This window comes from Haemorhous mexicanus, chromosome 15, assembly GCF_027477595.1.
Source record: "Haemorhous mexicanus isolate bHaeMex1 chromosome 15, bHaeMex1.pri, whole genome shotgun sequence".
Taxonomy (NCBI): Eukaryota; Metazoa; Chordata; class Aves; order Passeriformes; family Fringillidae; genus Haemorhous; species Haemorhous mexicanus.
Window position 1 is genome coordinate 5838316 of NC_082355.1, and position 21395 is coordinate 5859710.

At 47.3% G+C, this 21395-nt stretch overlaps 1 protein-coding gene across 4 annotated transcripts in view; it reads right to left on the bottom strand.

Annotated features, from left to right (window-relative positions):
• Positions 1-16641, bottom strand: part of GRIA1 (glutamate ionotropic receptor AMPA type subunit 1) — a 119516-nt gene extending 102875 nt beyond the window's left edge. For all 4 annotated transcript variants that reach the window (XM_059860274.1, XM_059860273.1, XM_059860270.1 and 1 more), the window contains exons 1-2: positions 16560-16641; positions 14329-14466 (exon numbers count right to left, since the gene is read on the bottom strand). In XM_059860274.1, coding sequence (XP_059716257.1) covers positions 14329-14466; positions 16560-16641 — 220 coding nt within the window. The remainder of the gene's footprint in view (positions 1-14328; positions 14467-16559) is intronic.
• Between the last annotated feature and the right edge of the window lie 4754 nt (positions 16642-21395).

Below are 21395 nucleotides of genomic sequence, written 5' to 3' on the forward strand. Positions count from 1 at the left end.
CCAGCCCTGCCCTGTCTCAGCCCTACCCAGCTGCAGCCCAGAGCCACATGTGGGGAGGAAGATGAGGACAGAGGTGAGCAGGTGATTCCTGCTCGTGCTCTTGTCCCTTGGGGGGAGGAGATGAAGGGGCCCACACTGCCAACATGAAGGACGTTTCCCTGCTGTCACCACAGCCAGGGGAGAGCAGGTGCTGACAAATAAGGACTCTGGCCACTCGGTGTGGCCCCTTGGAACCTCCACTTCACTGTTCCATGGAGAGTCTGCTTGGAAAAATCATTCCCAAGGATCCTGCACGCAGAGACAGTCTCTGCTCACCCACTCAGAGCACCTGTGTGGCCTTTACCCATCTGCTGCTGCCTGGCACTGCCAGGAGAAGAAGGAAGAGGAGCAGATCCCCCACCACCTCCCGACATCACAGGCTGCTGCTCATGTGCCAGCAGACATGGGGGAGCTCTGGGTGTGCACCAGACAGCCATCCCACCTGCCAAGGGTCTGGGGACCTACACAAAGAGGGATCACATTCATTAGGAAGAGGAGGAATTATAAATAGGAGCCTAAGCAAGAAAATGAGGCCAGTGTGGGTCTGAACAGAAATTCAAAGCTGTGTCCTCTCCTATGGGCAAGTGCTCACTCAGGTCTCCCCACTTATTTATCAACACTGGCAGGCACAGAAAGCACATCCTGCCTTCTGAGCATCCAGACTTTTCCAGCAGAACCAGAAGGAATCCAGGTATTCTCATGCTGCCTTTGGTGTGCCTCATTATTATCACTGTCCAGTCTCACTGGGAAAAAAAAAAAAACCCAGAAACAAACAACCCAAAAACTGGACAACAGGATGGGACAATATCCCAAATCCCCTTAAAATACAACTTCTCCCTAAAGCCACCCCTCACAGGCAGTCTCACACACAGGAGGAAGAGCCACTGGCACAGCTGAGCTCTCAAAGGCACGGGTAGGTCACTTGGGGCTGGAAGTCAAAGTCTCCCTCAACCTCAGGACATGTCTGAGATGTGATTAGCCTTTCACTCTTTGCAGAAAAGCTGACACTGTCCAAAGCATCAGACCCTGCTCCCTTGGGAGCTCAGACTTTGTCCTTTTCTGTGCTGGTGCCTGCAGGAGCTGCAGAGCTCCATGGTGAGAGGGATGGGCTGTGGGATCAGAGCAGACATCTCACTGCTGGCCTCAGCTGCTGCCTGGGATGGGACTGAACTGCAACAAATGTTCATTTAAAGAACACCTTAGAGGCTGCTTCTATTGAACTTGCCACAAGCCTTCAGGTCTCATTTATCATCTGTGCCTGATTCTACCACTTGCCTAAAACTCAATACAGCCTTTTGAGGATTTTTTTTTTTATGATGTCTTAATGTATCCCCTTTCATATTTTATTTTCCTCTCACTTGAGGAAAGAACTTTCACAAAGAAGGCATTAGATCTCCTCAGCCATCTCATATCTCTGACAAAACAAGAAAACAAGGCGCAAGACTGATGCCAAATAACACCAAAATCTCACTCTGGGAGAGACAAGGATCTGGGGATCAGCTGCCACATGAAGTATCCCACAGCACTGTGACCAACCAAGGCAGAGAGGAGGAGCTGAATGCACCCTCCAGAACAGCACAGCCAGGCTGGGACCTGCCAGCACTGCCCCTTCCCTTTGTCACCCAAAGAGTAGCAGAGCCAGAAATAGCCAGAGATGGGGTTCATCCACGGGTGGGCAGGAGGAAAGGGGACCATGGGAGTTTGGCTGCTGTTGGAGCCTTGTTCTGCAGCAGCTCCACAGAACAGGAGAGCAGAAGTACATGACTTCCATGAAGAAGAATAATTGAGCTGTAATTCTGGTTTTGGCTTGCTCTTTCATCCAAAATAAGAGTGGCTTGAATAAAACAAAAATCCTGTTAGAGCTACACAGGAAAGAGATGCACAGGGACACTCAGCATCACTGAAGACACTCTGTATAACAGTTAGGTACTGATGCTCTTTGAGGAATCAGTAAACACTAAAATGCCTTTAAAAATCCAATTTTTTGGGTACCTAGAAGCCTAAGCCAAGAATCAAGACCCCAAATATTTGATAAACAAACATAAGGCTGAAACACTGCTATGGCAGCTTAATAAACTCCTGACAAGAGGGAGCTGCAACAGGTGGACAGTAGAAAACACAACAGCCATGAGGGGGTCACAACACCTTGAGCATGAGGCTTGGCATGTTTGGAGGCACAGACTGGTGCAGAACAACCAAGAGGAAAATCCTGCTGCAAGGAAGGGAAAAATGAGCTAAAATCAGGGTGGAGCATAACATTGCTGGGAAAAATCTGCAGGAAAGGTAAAGACAATGGCATCACAGGTCACAAACCCCCTTGGGTTTCTTTGGATCAAGTGAACTTTCTTTCGAAAAGGCTTGCTACACAATCCAAGGAATTTATAGTGTAGAACCATGTATGTGTAGCCCTGATTTCCCATCACACTGAAAAGATGTTTAAATACCAAACCAAAGACAGACATTGTATTTTCCTAGAACAATTCCTTAGTGCAGATTAAAGGAAGAATGATTAAATCACATCAATCAACTCAAAATGAAAGCTGAGAAAAATGTCTGCAGAGGGTCACAGTGCCCCATCACCTGGGCACCCTGCACATCCAGCACATCTTGCCATCAAATTGCTGACAACAAATTCCCTTAAGAACATTGTGAGCCCAGGATTTTAAGCAGCCGGGAGACAGCAGCATCCCAAAAAACTGGTGTCAGCTCATAGCTGCTTCAAAGAACAGAATTAAATGGGCTTTCATCACATCACTGCTGCCTATAGGAAAGGAGGGTTGGATTTGAAGTGCCCAGGTCAGGCCACTCAACACCTGCTCAGACAACCCCATGGCTCCCTTGCCCAATGGATCAGGGAAAATGCCCTTTGGCAGAGCTGCTTTGACTGCTGGTCTTTGGCTGCAGGGACTTGTCTGGGGCTCCAGGGTGGCCCCACAGCCCTCTGTGCAGCACCAGACTTTGGGGAAGCAAATGGGATGACATGGCAGAGGAAGCAGCTCTGTGCTGAAGCAGCACGAAATCCAGGCCAGGCAGCAGCAGGTGCTGCCTGTGGGTGGGATATTGTGCAAGGCAGACTCAGCCTGCCTGGAGCTGCAGAGAGGGGTTCCATGCAAGGGGGCTGGAGCAGCCTCTTCACCTTCCCTGCATCAGTATTTTGGGCAGAATACTCTATTCTCAGGGACAGAGGGAAGAAAAAGAGGAGAGAAGCATCTCCCAAGGAATTTTTTCAGAGCAGGAATGCTCCAACTTCTCAGAGCAAAGAGTGCTCGGCTGCTGAACTTCTTTCTCCCTTCTTCCTGAAGCTGGGAAAAAGAAATCTTAGTGAGGAAGTGAGGAAGGAGAGTTCTTCCCAAAAATGGACTCATTACTGGGTTCCAGGTGCCAACTCTTAAAGCAAATTCTTTCAGTCTCACACAGCATCTTTAAGAAATGATAGATTGCACTGGCTCAGAAGAAACTCTCTGCTCCCTGATAATAAATGAGTTGTTAGCAGAAGTAGCAGGCTCCCAGAACCGTTTGTGATCCAAAGCTCACAGATGCTTCCCATTTCTGCAATGCCAAAACCACAGAACAGCAGAGAGCAGGGATGGGAAGGATGCTCTGCGCCTGTCTGCCTGCTGCTCTCCAGTGGCTAAAGGGAGACTGTCAAGTGCAAGTTCCCTTTGATGGAGCCTTTTTTTAATGTAAATTTGCTGTTGTTCAAAGTGTAAATTTGCTGTTGTGAAGAACTTGCTGTATTGCCTGCAGGCAAGGATAGCTAGGGGAAAAACCTCCCCCGTGTGTGCTGCACATGGACCGGACATGAATCATCTTAAGGCACAGGCACCCCTTGTCCTACAGCCACACACCTCATTCCTCTGCACAGCTGGGACAACACACCTTGGATGAGACAAACACTCCTTGGATGAGACAAACACCTTCTCCAAAGGCTCCTGTGGTCCCACCTAGGGATGCTGCTGAACCTGAATATCTTGGTCCCAATTCCCTCCATCCCCAGCCTCCACAACACTGCTCTAGATTTCACTCCACAGTCCTGGGGATGACTTTTCTCCCATCCCTGTTTGTTTTTAAAGTTGTTCTGCTCGACTTGCTAGTTTGGATTCACACTTTTACTTTCTGTCCTGAGACAGGTGTGAAGCAGGAAACCTGAATGCACATTGTTCTACAACTCCTCTGAGATTGCTGCCAAATGGCAATCTGAACTCATGACAGATTGGGATGGGATTCAGAATTCCCAAGATTTTCAGGTGTGTTTTGATCCAGAGCTCTGGGTCTGATTTGTCTCTGCTGCTACAGGATGCCACTATAGAAATTACTCTCTTTTTAAAATTTATTTCTATGGGCTGAACAATGGGTTTTTTCCTTTCCCACAAGATTGCTAGTTCCAGTGCTACACAAGGCTTAACTGTGGTCATCCCATTTGAGCTAGGGGGGTTGCTCAGTCAAATCCCTGGGTGCTGTTTTGGAAATGCCACGGCATCTGAAGGCATTCGTCCCCTGATGACACCAACCTCGTGGTTCCCCCAGAGCCCAGTCCTAGGGACAGGCACTATCAGCCAGGAGTGTATCAGTGGGAAGAGGGAGAATGAGAGCTGCATAAAGACTGCAAAAGCAAAAGCATGGCTGTTAGAGCACTGCAAACACTCCTGCCAGCAGCAAGCCCATGAAAAGTGAGAAACAGAAGAGGCCAAGAGGATAAAAGCACCTCACAGGCCAATGCCAGGCCCTGCCCTTGGGGGGCCACTGCAGTGCAGTACCAAAATCCAGAAGGAGAACCTGAACAGAGCAGTTCTGTGTCATGAACATATGTTTTCTTCATTTCTCAGCAATACATCAGAATAGCACAACTGCAAAGAGCCTCTTTGCAATGTGCTGCCTGCTTTTATCAAAGCCTTTACAGGCTGCTCACAGAGAGAGCAGCAAAGTGTTTGATACTGCTGAGATGTCACCTTCAGCAGAGTATTGAGGAATTAGCAGAAGAGCATAATGCAGCTGCAGACACTTTGGGATAGGATTCATCTCACCTGCCTCCCAAAGTCTCATGTAAACTCTGCCAAGATCAACACAGTTCTGTTGCTTTACCTGGTACCTCATAGAGGAAGGAAAAGTTCAACCAGGGAACATGTGGGCCCAGGTGAGGACTCAAGAACAAGCTTCGATGGGCTAAATATTCTCAAACAAAGGAGAGAAGTTTGGGAATGGCCATAGAGAGCTGCCCGAGATGCTGAGTGTTGGTACTTCCAATGCAGTGTGACTGCTAAGCCCCACTAAAACTGTGATAATCCTTGAGAGTTTCCTCTTCCACAGAACAAGCCTGTACCCCAAAGCAGTGCTTGTTTCTCCAGAACAAGAAATGGTATGGCCTTTTTGGGGAAGGGCTCATCCCTAAAGGTGTGTGGTTGCTCTGGAAGCAGGGTTGGAAATGCAGGAGCTGTCTCATGTCCCACCTGAGGGCTGAACAGTGAATTCATGCATCAGCACATAGACATGGGCATGTCTGGGAGCACAAAGAGATGATTTTCCAATCTGTGTGTGGCTGTGGATGAGTGACCTCCTGCAGGCCCTGGGACTGCTCAGGGCTCTGTGGGTTCAGGAGAGGTGCTGCTATCTGCTCCCCTCGAGGTCTCTGTGAGTCTGGCACACGAGGCTGCTAAGGTGGAGGATGTTATGATATAGATGACTCAATGTTAGAAATCTGCCTGACTTCATCCACACATTCCTTGCAGGTTCCCAAACAAAGGATGACTCTTAATGCCTGCCAGCCAAGGCTAATCCAGGTCCCAGACTCCAGGGACCTGGGGAGATCTGTTCCCTGACAGTGCAGGAGAGGCTCCACTCTCCCCACAGGACAGGAGCACAGGGACACCCAGATTGCCATCCCCACACCTTGAAGCTGCAGACAGTGGCTTTTGGCACAGCCATAATGAGCTGAGCAGGAGACCCCAGAATGAAGACAGGCTGGAACACTGAATTAATTCTGATTAAATCCATGAAATACACTCAGATCTGCCTTTGCTGGGGGCAGGCTGGGGACAGCTGCTGTGCCTGCCTGTTTTTCTGGGACAGTGAGCTGGGAACAGCACTGCTGCTGGGGCTGCACTGCTCCCTGCCTCCTTCTCACCTGCAACAGCCCCCTCTCCTCACCCCCCACCCCCCCCCCCCCCCCCCCACTGCAGCCGTGTGTGGTTTGGCTTTCTATTCCTTCCTTTGGTAGTTCATTAAAGACATTAATCACCTTCTGCACAAAGACATTTCTCCTGAACTCCCTGCAGGCCAGGCCTCTTTCTCTGCTGGCTGCTCAGCCCTGGCAGGCACAGTGCTGGGGCTCAGACCTGCCCCCGTTTCCCTGCTGACCTGGGGTCACCCCAAGCCTCCCCTGCCAAGCATGCTGGGATTAGAGCCTCCTTTCCAGCTCACCTTCACCCCACTGTGGTCTACATCCCAGCATTTGTCTCCCTTTTCCCTGGCCAAACACTCCCAACACATGACTATCACACATCACCAGCAGGAAGGTGGAGGACAGGAGGAAGCTGAGCTGTGGAGCTGACCAAACAGGAGACACCATCAGCTCCAGTTCAGAGCAGAAGGAGGCACAGCCCTCAGAAAGAAAAACCTCCCCTTGCTTAGCTAAGGGCTGAAAAGACAGACAAGGGAGAACTCCACCTATTGCACATTCACAGCCCCTCCAGAGCTGCTGCCTCTCCCCTTTCCCATGTCATGTCTCCTGCTCCAGGGTTTCTTCACCCTCTGTCTCTGTGTGCTCTCTGTTGGACTTTGCTTGCCTGTGCTTTCCTCACAAGCTCCCAGGCCTGCTGGTAATTTTTTCTGCCATTTACCTGCCAGAATAGCAGTGCTGCTCTCCCTCTATGGGATGGCACTGAATGGGATGTGGGTGCTGCATGGAAGGAAAGCCAACAAGGCTCGGGGCACTCAGGGGATGTTGGCAGCCCAGCAGGAGAAAAACCACCTCTGAATCTGTGTGATCACTGATGTCTTTTGCTTGTTGAAGTTCACTGCTAGCAAAGATCAAAGCAAAGTGTTTGGGAGGGCGGGGAGGTGAGGAATAGCCCTTGATTTCATGTGAGATTCTTCCACATTCTGCATCCAGATTACTTACAGAAATTTCTGTATCTCTCCTCTGACCCTCCAGCCCTCAACCTTTCATCTCCCTCCCACTTCATCTCCATTAGCATAATGGCAGGATCTCACTTACAAAATCCAAGCCAAGACTCCTATAACATATAGAGAAATGCAGACACATATGCCACATCCACACGAGAATCCTGCCATCAGTACAACTCAATCTTAGACATCAGTTGTTTTCTTTTGCACTCCTCCACTCTGTCAAAAACAAATAAAATCAAGGAACGAAAAGACCCTCTTAAAGAAGCCAAGATATGGCAATTTTTAGCTGTCACTCACTTCTTCACTGCCTCTCACTGCTGCTTCCTCAAGGGGTCACTCAGTCTGGCAAAGCATAAGCACAATCTGAATTGCAACCCTGGGTGAGGATTGGCAGCATTTGGTTTGCAGGCAACAGGGAAAATAACTGATCTACATGAAAAAAAAAAAGAATCAGCATTTCAGGAGGCCTTTGTCTTTTTGTGTTGTTTTTTTCTGGGGGTGTTTTTTTTTAAGAATGCCCCAGAGGGGACAAGTGGGTGGCTGCTAAAAGGACAGTGTGAGAAAATCAGCTGGAGGCTCATTACTGTTTAAGCTAATGAGCAAACACTTTAGCAGGTGAGCAGGGAGCAGTTTCTGCTGGATACCACACTGTTATTGCCCCTGTAATTCACTACCAGTTTGAAATATTTTTTACTGGAATGATGGTGGATTGCAAATGGCTTGGTTTGGACCCCCTTCTGCACCTTGCCCAACTCCTGACTTCCTCAGGTGTTACCAAAGGATTTCACATGGAACTCTTCACTGAGAAAAACAGTGCCCTGTTTCATTTCCACACAAGTAAAGTAAGAGAAATAAAACCTCTCTTTAAAGGAATGCAGTTGAAATAAATGCATCTTTGTCTTCAGACTCATGTTAATACTGCACCCCTGAGAATTTGGATCTTCAGAATATTAAAGTCTCCCTGACTTATTGCTTCTTTAAGGAGCATGTTGGTTTTGTGCTTGCTCTGAGCCCCACGTGTTACTGAAGCTAACTGGGACCTTTTCCATTTCTGGTGGCAGAGAGCTGCTGCCTTTGGGGCCCTAACCCTATTAAAGGAAATGTAAATGTATATATCTAAAATTCCCACCAGTTTTGGAAATGAACAGCACACTTCCCCATGCTGCAATCCTTGCAGTCACATGAAGATTTCCACTCTCACCTTGCTAATAATGCCAAAAAATAAAGCCTGCCTGCTTCTGGCCTAGTAGAATCCCTATCACATGAAAAGGCTTTATTTTTAGAGAAGAAAAGATAAGCTGTGAGTGGAAGCTGTGACTGTCACACAATGGACAGGTCTGGCCTGTGCTGCTCACTGTTTCTCAAATCCCTCTTCTGCCTACTGCAGAGCCCAAATTTTACTTCTTCACTCTCTGTTCTGCTTGTCACCAGTGCTGGGATCCTTTCCAGATGAGCAGATAGATTTGCAGGTGTGAAATTCCCCTTATTCCTCCCTCTGATTTTTCCTTATGGTGTCATATCTGCTTTTCTCCCCAGGCAACTCTCCCACCACCCAGGATAAAAAAAATTAAATACACAAAAAATAGTTATGCAAAGAAAAAGTGCCCCCATGGCCTTTGAAGAGATGGACATACCAGACTGGGGGACACTTTTCCTGATGTGTGGTGCCAGCTTCTCACAGGGCTGCCAAGAGACAAGGGGACCCCCATTAGTTCCCTGCTGATGGAATTGATCCCCATTTACCCAAAACCCTGTGTGCCCAGATCCCTGGAGGCAGACAGACAACCTGCCCTGTCCTGGCAGCCACAGCTGAGGAAATGGTTCAGCAATCATATTCTAAATGCTTTTCCTTCTTGGGGAAGTCATATGGGACAAGTTCCTGCCTTCTTCAGTGGTGACTGTGACCACTGAGCACTCAGCACCCACCCCGGGGGTCCTGCTGGGACACAGGGGGCTGGTGTCACCTCCAGCACCTGCTCCCTCCTGTTTGGCAGGATTTCACCCATCAGCACACTCCAGGCTGCTGGCATCTCACTGAACAAACACACACTTACTAGAAAGCTACAGCCCATCCCTGCCCAAAACTGAGCAACCTTAACCTGAGGTTGATCTAACGTGAATTGATGCTCCGTGATTCATCTGTCTGCATCACATCTTTTCCTGTTACATAATCCAAGGAGATGTATCGCCTTGTTGTACCTGTGTTGTATTAATCAGACTGCATCTAATCTTTAAATCCATGTTTCTGTTGGCTTAACTCACATTAAATAGTCATAGCAAGCACCCTGAGCTCTGCAGGGGAAAAAAAAAAATCCCAGAGCACTAACATGAGATTTCTGACACTGTGAAAATAAAAACAAGTTTAGCAACACCACAACTATTACAGGGCTGGGCTTATTTAGACTGTGGAAACTTAATTATAAAAATTGCATTCTAACTGATTACTGCTGGAATAATTACAACAACACCTTTACAAGAAATGGTGACCATCATATGTTTGTCAACAAAGAAGCTTCCTTTAAATTCAACACCCAATAATTGTTTAATTAAACCAGATTAAGTTCCTCTTTTGAGAACATTCAAATGCTTGCCTATTCCTTCCTATCTCTGAGAGGTAATTTAGGAGATAAAAAGCAATTTCTATAAATACTCTATCTATATATGTAAGTATCCAAGGAAAAGAAGAAAAAGAAAGACTTCATTTCATAGCTGATCTGGATGTAAGCTTGCTGCTATTGATAAGAACATAAGCACAGAGAGAGTGATCACTACAAATCCCTCTCTAATTGGTGCTTGGAGGCCTTAATAAAATATGAAGAGAATCCAAACTACATGTTCATTTTCTAATTTGCAGAACAGATTCAACTGTTGATATTCTAGCAGCACCCACAGCATATACTGGGTATGAGGACCCCACAGTCACTGTATCTGTGCATACAGGGAAGGAGAGGGATAAATAATTCATTGTTTTTCAGCCTCTTTACAAGTTTTCTTGCAGCTACAAAATCCTGTTGCTATCCTGTGCAGACCCCTCTGTTTCGGGTGTGCAGCTCCTGAGTGTCCCTTGCCAGCAGCCCACCACCCAAGCACACAAAATCTGGTGGCTGCCTCAGTAAAGCTGCAGGGCTCAGTGACGAACAGGGGTTATTTTCATCACTGGTCATCACTGCAAAGCAGCCTGAGTTTGGCAGGGGCAGTTTTACCAAGCTGGTGACTCACCTTGTGTGGCAGCTGCTGACCCAGGGCAGGCTGCTGCTGAGCCATCCTCTACTCAGGACAGCCAGAGAAGCCTCCACGCCTGCCTGCTGCTGCCAGGCTCACCTGGGGACCTCAGCCAAAGGCTGAAAGCAGGAATCTCTGCACCACAAATTAAATAAAGCTATGGAGCTGTGGCTGAAACAACTCATACTCCCTGAGGAGCAGGGCTCCGCTCAGGACGGGATGCGCATTGCACTGTGCACAGCTGGAGGCTGAGATGAAGAATAGGAGAAAACTATTGCCAGCACAGGTTGACTCAAGAAAGAAACCTCTCATTCCTTTGCTGTCAACAGCACACAGTGCTCCCATCCACTGTGGACCTTCCAGGGACAGGAATTTGCAGATCTCTCTTAAGCTGCGAAGTTCCTGTGCCCTTGGATCTGGCACAGGTAGGGCATCCCCCTTCCTATCCCTCTCCATTCTGACCTGCTGCATCAGCTCTCCTGTGCTGAGTCTGCCCTGAGAGCAGTCAGACATGGCAAAAACCAGCATGGTAGGGGCTGCTAGACCCTGTGTGCAGGGCATAAAGCTCTTTTCCAAACATGGATGAAGACAGAACCTCTGAACATGTCTTTAAAGCTGATGAGAAGGGTTTGTGCTCTGCTACGTCACCAGGTAAACATTTCAGCTACATCACACCATCATTTCACCCTTTACAGTCACCTGGCACTGCTGTGTAATTCTGCTGAAGGAAGGACTCTCAATTCACCTAAACAATTTCCTTGGCCTTTGAAGAAACAGCACAAAATTATAAAGCCTCCTAACCTTTAGTTAAGAACCCTCAGAGAAGGCAGGTGTGTACTTTCATACGGGTAAGCCCCATCAGGCACCCAGCTGCAACCATGGAGCGTGTTCATTACCAGCTATTCTGTGGGATGGAATGAATTCAGGAAGATATTTCAGTTTTTGAAATGTGCCCGTGCCTCAGTGATGCAACAACATTAGCATCAACCCCACACATGAAGCAGGAAGTCACCATACACATCCACAACCTCTTCTTGCTTTCTTAATGATTATGGTTTGACTAAAGTCATCATCTCCTGACGTGTTGCACACAGGGACCACAGGACCTGCACCAAGGTTCTCAAAATCACTGAGTAATGATAAAAAGTCCACATCTAAAACACCAGAAATGTGACAGTTATTGCTGTCACAGTGACAGCCCAGCCACCACAGCAGCCTCTGGGCATTCTCCAGATTCCCCCCTCGGATGGGTGTCATTGTCACCAATCCAGCGCTTCATTAGCGGCACTGTCACCTGGGCAGGAGCTCCCGGTGTCACTGCACCCAGTGACACTGTCACACCACAGCTTGCTCATCCTCAGCAGCTCCGTGCCAGGCAGAGGTGAGCAGTGCCACAGCTGATGCCGAGGTATATTTTGCACACAATTTCCTCAGCCAGGCTGCTGTCACTGTGCTGCACCTCATCCCCACCAAGGGGTTTGCTTCTGCTGCCAGCCCTGATTCTTAATATCTGCTCTGTGTTTTGAATGATGCTGTTTCAGACACTTGCCATAAGGACTACATTTAGCTGGATCCCAGCACGGAGCAGGATGTGCAGTGGAGCTGGGACCTTGCTCAGATGTCCTGCTGGAGACCCCCACAGGTGAGGCATCAGGTTCATGGGGTCCAAACACCCTGGACTAAACTGCCATAGAGGCAGGCAATGCCAATGGCAAGGAAATGCTGTGTTCTCCATCTCCATGGGAACAAAACCTGGTACTTTTAACTGGTAGCACGGCCAGTCTTTCCTCAGAAGATAAAGACCACTGTGTGGGCAGGGTTTTTATTCTCTCTAAATAAACAGATCTTTCTGCTGATATCTAGTCTTGGCAGCCAGGCAAGGAATTAGCTGGAAGATGAAGAATGAGCTAATTCCTGACAAAAGTTTTGCTTCAGCTCTAGAGTACTAAAATCAGGTCTCCTAATAGCCTGTTTTCTTTAGGTTGGGGGGTTTTTTTCACCCCTAGGGTACAGGGAATGACACCTTCTTTTGTGCTTACAAAACAAATGCTGCCTTCCATAGTCTGGAGGAACTTAGGAAGTTTTTAATTATAAGAAAAGCAAAACGAGGACAAGGGAAGTTGGACTGTGCAGAGTGCTCTGCTGGTCTGATCTAGGACAATGTGCCCTACATAGAGCTCAAATATAACATCCTTTGGGAGGCTGCCTTGCTTCCATTCAGCCTTTGTGAGACCACCCCTGCCCCTGCAGTACTAATGACAGATTCCTGAAGCATAACTGGTGTCATGGTCTTGCCATCAAAGCTGTAAACAAAACCATTAGTGGCAGGCATGGAGAGGTAGGGAAAGCCATGTGCAGATGGAGAATTTATCTGAGTGGTATTCTTGCAGTTTCTGCTTTCTTCCTGCTATCAGGTCTGAAATAGCTCATCCTCAGCCACAGTCAGCAACTCTACCCCAGGTGGGTGACGTTTTCCCTTGATAGATACAAGGTCTGGCTTTTTTCTTCTATTTGTCTGGTTTTCCTGCCAAGAAAGTGCCATTGGATAGAGCTGAAATAGTTGCTCTTCTTTGATGGAAACCTTGTAGTTGGCAAATAGAGGGATATTAAAGAAAATAGAAAATCTTTAGATATGCCATTAGATACTGCAAAGAAAGTGTGGCCAAATTGTTACTTCTCTCTCCTGTTCTCTTATACCATACTGGGAAGGAAATTCCTCAGATCTTGTATTTGCAAACCCTCCAACAGAAAATATCACAACTTTTTTTTTTTTTCTTCAAAAAGCCTCATTAATTCTCCTCCTGGCTCTTTCTTCCGGGAGATCCCTTCTGTGCACTTCTGAGCAGAGAGAACAGTTTGTGTTCACCTCTATCCCACACAACTAAACTGCAGGGGGGATGTTTCAGTGACTCAAGAGGACACTACAGATGCCAGCCAACAACAATCCAACAGGCTCAATGAAGGGAAGGCTTCCTCCAGCCTCTCCTGACAGCCCCCAAACACACACACAGGTTCAGAGAGTGTCAGCAGCAGTGTCTGACACCAGGTCAAACCACAGAATTCTCTGAGCATCACACCCTGCTGGCACGAGCCCCTCGCCCACAGCACTGCACCCTGTGCTCCAAGGAAAGCAAAGGCTGCCACAGCAACCACAGGGCTGTGTTATGGGTTTAGTTTTTATTTGGTTTCCTCCTCCTGGTCTTGTTTGTTGCTGCTAACCTTGGCTTTATCTAGCAAGCCAGGGTGTTTTTCCCAATAATATCATCTAATGAGAACAGTACAGGCAATGTGCTGTGCTTTAGCAGGGTGCAGATACATCCTGAGATCAATTCCGTGCTGCAAACTCATTCCTTTATATCTGTTTTTAGAGCCAATGAATGCATTTCTTGAAACTAGAACTCTCTTACCTCTCTGTCATTATTAGGCATGTCCTTATTGTGGATTTAGACTCCACTTGCACCAAGCTGCTGGTTTCTGCTAGGTCTTTTGAAATTACAAGGACAGATGGTTAAACTGGGGCTGAGGAAGAAGCTGTTCACACTAAACAGAGACTTCTGTGCACTCTGTGGGTGGAGAAGGGTGTCTTTGTTGTGCATCACAGCTATGGGAAATATGGGGATGAAACCTCAATGTAATGAGTTGGGCAGAGGTTAGAGGAACAAGAGGAAATGAAATGTTGGGGGGTTTACACCACTTTGGGTGCAATGAACGGGGAAACACAAGACATGCTGGATAACTGCAGCACTACCTCACCCCTATTCCTCAGCACAAACCAAAACAACCCAAAAACCCTTTGTCTGTATGTTTGGGGGTTTTTTGCCTGGATCCTAAAGGTGAGCTGCACATTTGGTGCAAGATGTCCCATATTTCAGACAGCCAACAAACCCAATCAGGAATAAAGAAGCCAAAGAAAGGCAGAGCACAGGGAATGCTGGTACTTACAGGTGTATGTCATTTCAAAGCTGTCACTGATGTTCACAATGTCGATCTGGGGAAGGAGCTTAGGGGGTTCTGTGAGCTGAGACAATGCAAACCTGAAAGCTGCATGTTCCTGGGACTGTTGATTAGGAAACAACCCCCCTGGGGAGAAAAACAGAACCATAAGAAGAAAGCTCTTAAGAACATTCATATTAGAAACATCATCAGTCCAAAATACTCCTGAGAGCAGAGCCTACAGCTCTGCAGCCCAGGGACAGCCTCCAAACTCAGAAATCCTCCAGAAGGCAAGAGCCAAGGGTTCTGTGCCCACTGTGGACAGGTTGGGAGCACAAAACCTTCCCAACATGTCTGTTATGTAACCCTGGATCACATACAGGAGCCCTGCTGCATCCCCAGGCCAGGCAGCTGCAGGATAGGGAGAATCCATGGGGTGCAGCTCAACCTCCTCACCCCCATAACTTCAAGCAGGAGGAACGGGAATTCTGTCAATATCACCTCGTTACAGGAAGAACGAGATCCTTCCTTCCTCCCCTCGCTTGGAATGAGGCTCAGTTTAAGCCCTGCTGAGGAGGAGAGCTTTGCTACAGGAGGGTTGCAGGGGTCCCCCCACACTGCGGGACTCTGGGGTACGGGGCAGCCTGGCTGAGCCTGGCCCAGCAGGGGACGGTGCTGTGACAGCCAGAGTGACACGGGACTGCCACCAAACAACTGCTGCTGCTGGAGGTGTGCTGCACAGAAAACCCCTGAATTTAACAGGTGACAGTGGCCAAACTCGAACTGGGCAGGAAACTTACAGCTTGACCCTCAGAGGAAACAATCTATACAGAAGTACAGATAAGCCCAGGACCACAGAATGATTCAAATAGTGCAGGAACTGGGACCGGGCTGGACCTGAGCTCAGAGCCTCTCCTTCCCCATGGATCTGGAACAAAGTGCAGCGATAACCCAGCCTAGGAAAAGTTTCCTGCTGCTCCCCCAGCAGGAACCTTGGCTTGCAGCAGATCCCTTCACAGCCTCCAGAAAGATGCTATTAAATTCTGCCTGTCTTGTAATCTATATACATTTAAAGAAAGCGCTGCTATTGGCATTTCAGGAGGAGGGAAACAAAGCACTTAGCAACAAGAGAGAATTAAAATAAAGCTGCAGAAAGTATCAATGCCCAAGACGACTTGAGGAAGAAACAAATAGGCAAGGACCTGCCATCAACGTCACTTTGCACATCTTTAGTAGAGGGGGCATCTCCTTGTGTGAAAAGGGCTATTTGTGCACCAATATCCCCCCACCTCCCCCGTTCCTCCCACCCCACAGCCTAATCACGGAGATGGGAGGAATCAGATGCTCGTAGCCAAGTTGTGTTCGTTGAAAGGCAAAAAAATCTGGGATCTTGCACAAATTTGGGGTAAAGGGGAGGCAGGAAGGGAGGGAGACAAGGATGCAGCATCAACAGCAATAAAAGCACTGATTGTGCGGCTGGACTCAGGCAGGAGTTGCCTGAACTTGGTGGATTACCAATTGATTGGCATTGTAAAGAGAAGGGAGGAGGGAAAGAAAACCGGCGTGCAAGGGAAGGGAATTTGGGGCTAGGTTACAAACGATCACCAATAAAGATCAATGGGAGAGTAATAATAAACGCGGGGAAGGAGGGAGAGGAGCACTGAGAAGTTACAGGAAGGGAGGTTGGAATCAAACAGGCACTGCTGGTGTGCAGGGGAAGCAAGTGGCGTGAAATGGTAAGAGACTTCAATGCAAGATCTTCTTTCAATAGCTTTGCCCTTATTATTCAGCAATAACAACAAGAGAGCGTCTGTTACCTCCCGTCCCAGTTACCTACAGATGAGAGCATCCTCACCAAAATGTATCATGCAAACGCCGATTTTGCAAATGCAGCAACACACAATGGCAGCCCAGGCATTTCTCAGGGCAAGAAACAGATATTTTTTCATACTTCCTCCATTTCGGAGGCACTTTCCTCTCGCTGTGTTGGTGTGTGTGTATGTGTGCGTGTGTGCAGGCATTTATTCCCAATCTACCCCTCCCCAAAATCCAAATTGATCCATCTCTGCTCCGGCAAAGCTGGTACCAACGCACACATCCAGCCCTCGCAGTTCAGCCCCTGGCTCTCTCTCACACATTGAGCCTTTGCAAGCACACGACCGGGTCAGTTTTCACCCCCACCACCCCCTCTCCACCCCTACCCACTCGTCAGGGACCATCACCCCCAGCCCCGCACTCACCTATCTGGATATTGTTGGGGAAATTGGCCCCTAACACCGCCCCTAGGAAACTGGTGCAGAAGAAGGCAAAAAAGTGCTGCATATTCCCTTTTGCATTGGCGAAAAAGAAGCCCAGTTCCAAGCATAGATTTGATTTTTCCCCCGCTCTGCTCTCTTTAGCTGCCTCTCTCGCCTCCCCTCCGCTGCGCCTTCGGGATGCGCGTCTCCCCCGCTCGGGCTCCAGCGCTGAGACTGCCGCTGAGCAGCGCCTGGCAGCAGGATTAACTGAGCCCCGAGAGAAAGAAAGAGAGCCCGCTCCTCATCCACATCCCTCCCCCGCCACACACAGCGCACACGCACACGCACACGCCAGGCGCTTCCACCCAGCTCCTGCCCCTGCTCCCAGCTGCAGCTCCACAGCTGGAACCGCATCCCCCGACCTCGCTCTGCCCCCGGGGGTCCTGCCTCGGGTCTCTAAGGGCAATGCCCACCTGCCCCTAAATCCCAGCTTTGCCCCTCAACTTCTCCTGGCAGGAGCTCCAAGGAACCTGTGAATCAGTAGGTGGCAAACTCCTCTAGAGAAAGAGCTGAGCCTCGCCTGCCTGGGATCCATCGCTTCCCAACCTGGGCTCTCACCCCTGGCTCCAGGAGTTGAACCGGTCACTCTCCGGAGCCTGGCTCATTAGGATAACAAAGAGGGTCCTGCAAATGTGCTCTGGAAGGAAGGATTTCAGAGCAACAAACGAGAGATCCTGAAGGATTAAAAAAGGAAAACCCCCCCATCACCTTTCACATTGATTTTTCCTGCCCGTTGTTAATGGATGAGGCTTTTCACCACTGCACTTGATGTGGAAGAATCTAAACTCACCAGCACCATCAGACAGGGCAGGCTTCTGAAATTAGGGGGCTATCTTAGCCTGGACCATTTCAGAAGCTGTTTCATGATAGTTCTAGCAAGGCTGGAGCTTGTTTGCTCAAAAACAAAAGGAAGAGAAAACTAAAGGTAGAACCAAGAAAACCCACCTCCTAGGTACAACTCAGGATTTGGAAATATTTGAAGAAGAACTGTAGTGAACACAGAGCCATAGTCACCTCAGAAAGGAGAGAAAATTCACCCACTCCCCTCAAAGTCCCAAACCAAACCAAACCAAACCAAACCAAACCAAACCAAACCAAAGGCCATTCATGCCAGAAGCCAGAAGCTGAAATCCCATGTCCACGCCCAGATATTCTGCCCTTGATGTTTCCAGCCTTGATAGACACCAGGGGCCCATAGCAGAGAGGAAATCGAGAAAAAAAAAGAAAAAAAAAAAAAAAAAAAAAAAAAAGGGATGTTTGGGGCAGAATTAGAAAGAACTCAGATGCTCTGTAGTGTCCCTTGTCCTTGTGCCCTCTCCCCACCTCCAAATGTGTGTGGTTAAACCAAAAGAACACCAAAGAGTGGTGAGCAGTGTTTAAAAGTCAAGAATTGCTCCTGCATAAGGACCAGTTGGATAGAGGGGCACACTGCAGAGTGGGAAAACTGAAATGGGACATGACCAAGCCTGCAGAATCTGCAGCAGCACAGAAATGTTCCCTGTTGGCTGCAGCACCCAGGTGTGACATAACTTTATGGTGCAGGGATAACACTGCCCTTTATATCCTCAGGCCTTTGTTTAATCTCTGCAAATAAAGAGTTTGGGATCTTTAATATCTTCCTAGACAGTTTTATGGATTTCACTGTGACTTCTAGAGTGACAAAATGCTGAAAGACCCAGGTAAATGCCAGAGTTGGTGTGGGGTCTCAGAACTGCACTCTTACAGCTTTGCACCAGAGGGGAGTTGCACTGATGCCCGGAACTTGGTGGAGTTACACTGCAAAAAACAGAGCCCAGAAGGTTTGCATTTTCCTCACGGTGAGTGATGAAACATCCTTCTAGGACAGACTCCTTCCTGCCTCAAAACACCCTTTCCCAGGTGACCAGGCAATGACTCGTGGTGCCAGGTTCACTGGAGAAGAAATTCAGGCACTCAGGAACCAGATAAAGGTGGTGAAAGGATGCCCTGACCCTGTCTCACTGCCTGGGTGACCTTCAGACCACAGTCACATTCAAGCACAAAAAAATCCCCATCTGCTGTTGATAGGAATACCTTCACTAAACTTCCATTTCCCTCCCTGTATAATTTAAGCAATACTGATTTGAGGCTAAAATAACCTGCTGATAGGTTTTATGGGATCTTGCTTTCCATCCAGAATTTAATAGAAACAGCTGCATTTATAATCTGAAGAGAGTCACTGAAGGATAACCAATGCAACAGAAAGATGCCAGCACGTTTTGCAAACTCCCAAACAGCCTATCTGATAACAATAATAGTAACCATAACAATAAAATATTATAATAGCTTGCAGAAAGCTTGCACAGTCTCATTAATTAATAATGCTGCTTTTGTCTATAAACCTCTCAAAATGCAGGTGGCTTAACAAGGGGAACCTCACCACAGTGTAACAAGATAAGTAGTAATAAGATCATTATTTTAAGAAGGTATTCATTTCCGTTTTCCCTGCAGATAACAACATTTTATTCGGGGTTTGTTAGCATAAGGATGTTCAGAATTAACTCTAGGTGCTCTGAAGGTTCTTTAAGTCAACATAAAAGCAGTATAATGTCTGAACTTCTGGCTAAAAAACAAACTGAGTCTTGGGAAATAGATGAAACTCTTCAACTTCACAAGAGTAGTCACAACAGAAACACAGATCAGTCCACCAATCTTTTGAAAAAACACAAATGAATTATCCTGATTCTAGTAAACAACTGAAGGAGGCTTTTTTTCTCCTTTCAGGTTTCAGAAAACAATGAAAATAATGCAATACAGAATACAAGCATATTGCACAGAGCCATCTTAATCAGGAGCAACTGAAAATATCAGGGATGGAGTTTTGTCAGATCTGTATTTTGTCTCGAAGGTTTCTTAAGGCATAGATGGGACAGGCAGGCAACTGGTGGTCAACAGGGGACATCCAACATGGTTTTGTGGGGTTAATTCATGAAAATTGTAAAGAATTAGGTAAATACCAGTAAAAAAAAAAAAAAAAAAAAAAAAAAAAAAAAAAAAAAGTTGTCAAATTTAAGAGCTGTTAAAAAGGCATTTGGAAAGAGTGTATCTGATTCACTTCAGGGCTTTTCCAGACATGAGAATAAGAAAATGGCTATGGCCAGAGCTGCTGCTCCCCTTGTGTTCTGCCTGCAGCTGACCTTGCTGCACTGGGCAAGAACCTTTGTTCTCACCCACTTCTGCTCCAAGGTTTGGCTTGGAGCAAGAGGATTTTGGCTCTGAGAAGGATGTCTGCTGCCCTCCTCTTTGCCCTGCTGTGCATGGTGTGCAGTTGTCCACCCCAGCAGTGTGCTCTGCCCTTGCTATCACAGCTTCTGTTTCCAGGATGGGAAATCAGTGCTTGTTGCAGTAGATATATTTCTGCACCAGAAGCCTTGAAAAAACAAAGGACTCATTCACATGCAGAAGCCTCCAGCCTTGAAAAATGAGGAAATCAACAGAACTCGGCATCCATCTGACCTCCCTGCAGAATTATTTCCCCCTGTGCCCACTGTGTTTTACATGATGCTCCTGAATGTCTTTAAAGAGGCTATTGAAACAATGATTTCCAAAATTCCTTTTATTTCCTAGCTGGACAATCTCTATAGGAGGCTTTTTATAAAGAGCAAAAATGTAATTATAGTGATTAATTTAAATAAACTCCAAACAATGCAGAATCTCATATGGTTTTCACAGAGCCTTGGCATAAATGAATGCTGATGGACTGACAACACATTTCTCTGCTTCCCTTGGTCACCTCAATTTTGTTATTTTGGATAATGTATCACTCAAGGAATGACTGTAGCAAAGGCACTCAGAGGAGAGACTCCAGAATTTGAACATCAGGAATTTGCTTCAATTCTTAAATCTAGGAGGTATTATTTACATTGAAAACCAGCATTTATGAACTCTTTACCCAATAATTTTTGGTAGAATCTCCTTGACAAAAACATCCTCAGCAATGTTTGGTATCAGGTAGAAAAATCTTCCCTCATCCTCAATGATTTAGGTCTGAAGTGTCCACAGACCCTCTCTCTTTTACACAGTAGCTGGAGCTGTCAAATGAAAAATTTTGCTACCACAGAAGCACCTCAGAGAAGTTAAAGGAAATATGAGCTTTTCTAGTGTGTACTGAAATTAGAAGATGTGGGACAGGAGCAACTCTTGAGATGATGACAGCTCCAAGCAGGTCCTGACTGATGCCACACATGTGGAAGATGATGTTTTAAGGTCACCAGATATTGTTTATTAATTTACTGAGTCCTCCTGATGGGGAAAACCTGATGTGAACAGAAACTGGGGAAAGTCAGCTTTTCCCACAAACTGTACAAAAATGTGCTTCTGTTGTCATGATGATTGCCCTATTACCATATTTATAAGAAATCCTTGCTTGCTCTGGGATAATTAAGTAAGTAAATGGACTGGAAGATAAACCTGTCAATCAGAGTGGCACTGCAAACACTGTGCACCCTTCAGCTGGAAATTCCTGAGCAGCAGCTGGCAAAGGCAGCTGTGCCCTTGGCTGGGACAACCCTGGGCTGGATCAGTCTGGGGAGGGCTGGGGGCTCCAGGGCCACCCAGCACAGCTGGATGGGGGTCTTTGACACAACAGGGCAGGTAATGGAATAATCTCTAGATTCAGTCCAAGTTGAATATGCTACAAATTCAGATGTGCAACTTGGTTTTCTGAAGTTGTTTGTCCCGCCATCCAGCTGACCTGTTGAGGGTGAGTTTGTATCCAACAAATGGACTTGCAGTGCTCAAGCAGGGGCTGTTCTGATAGAC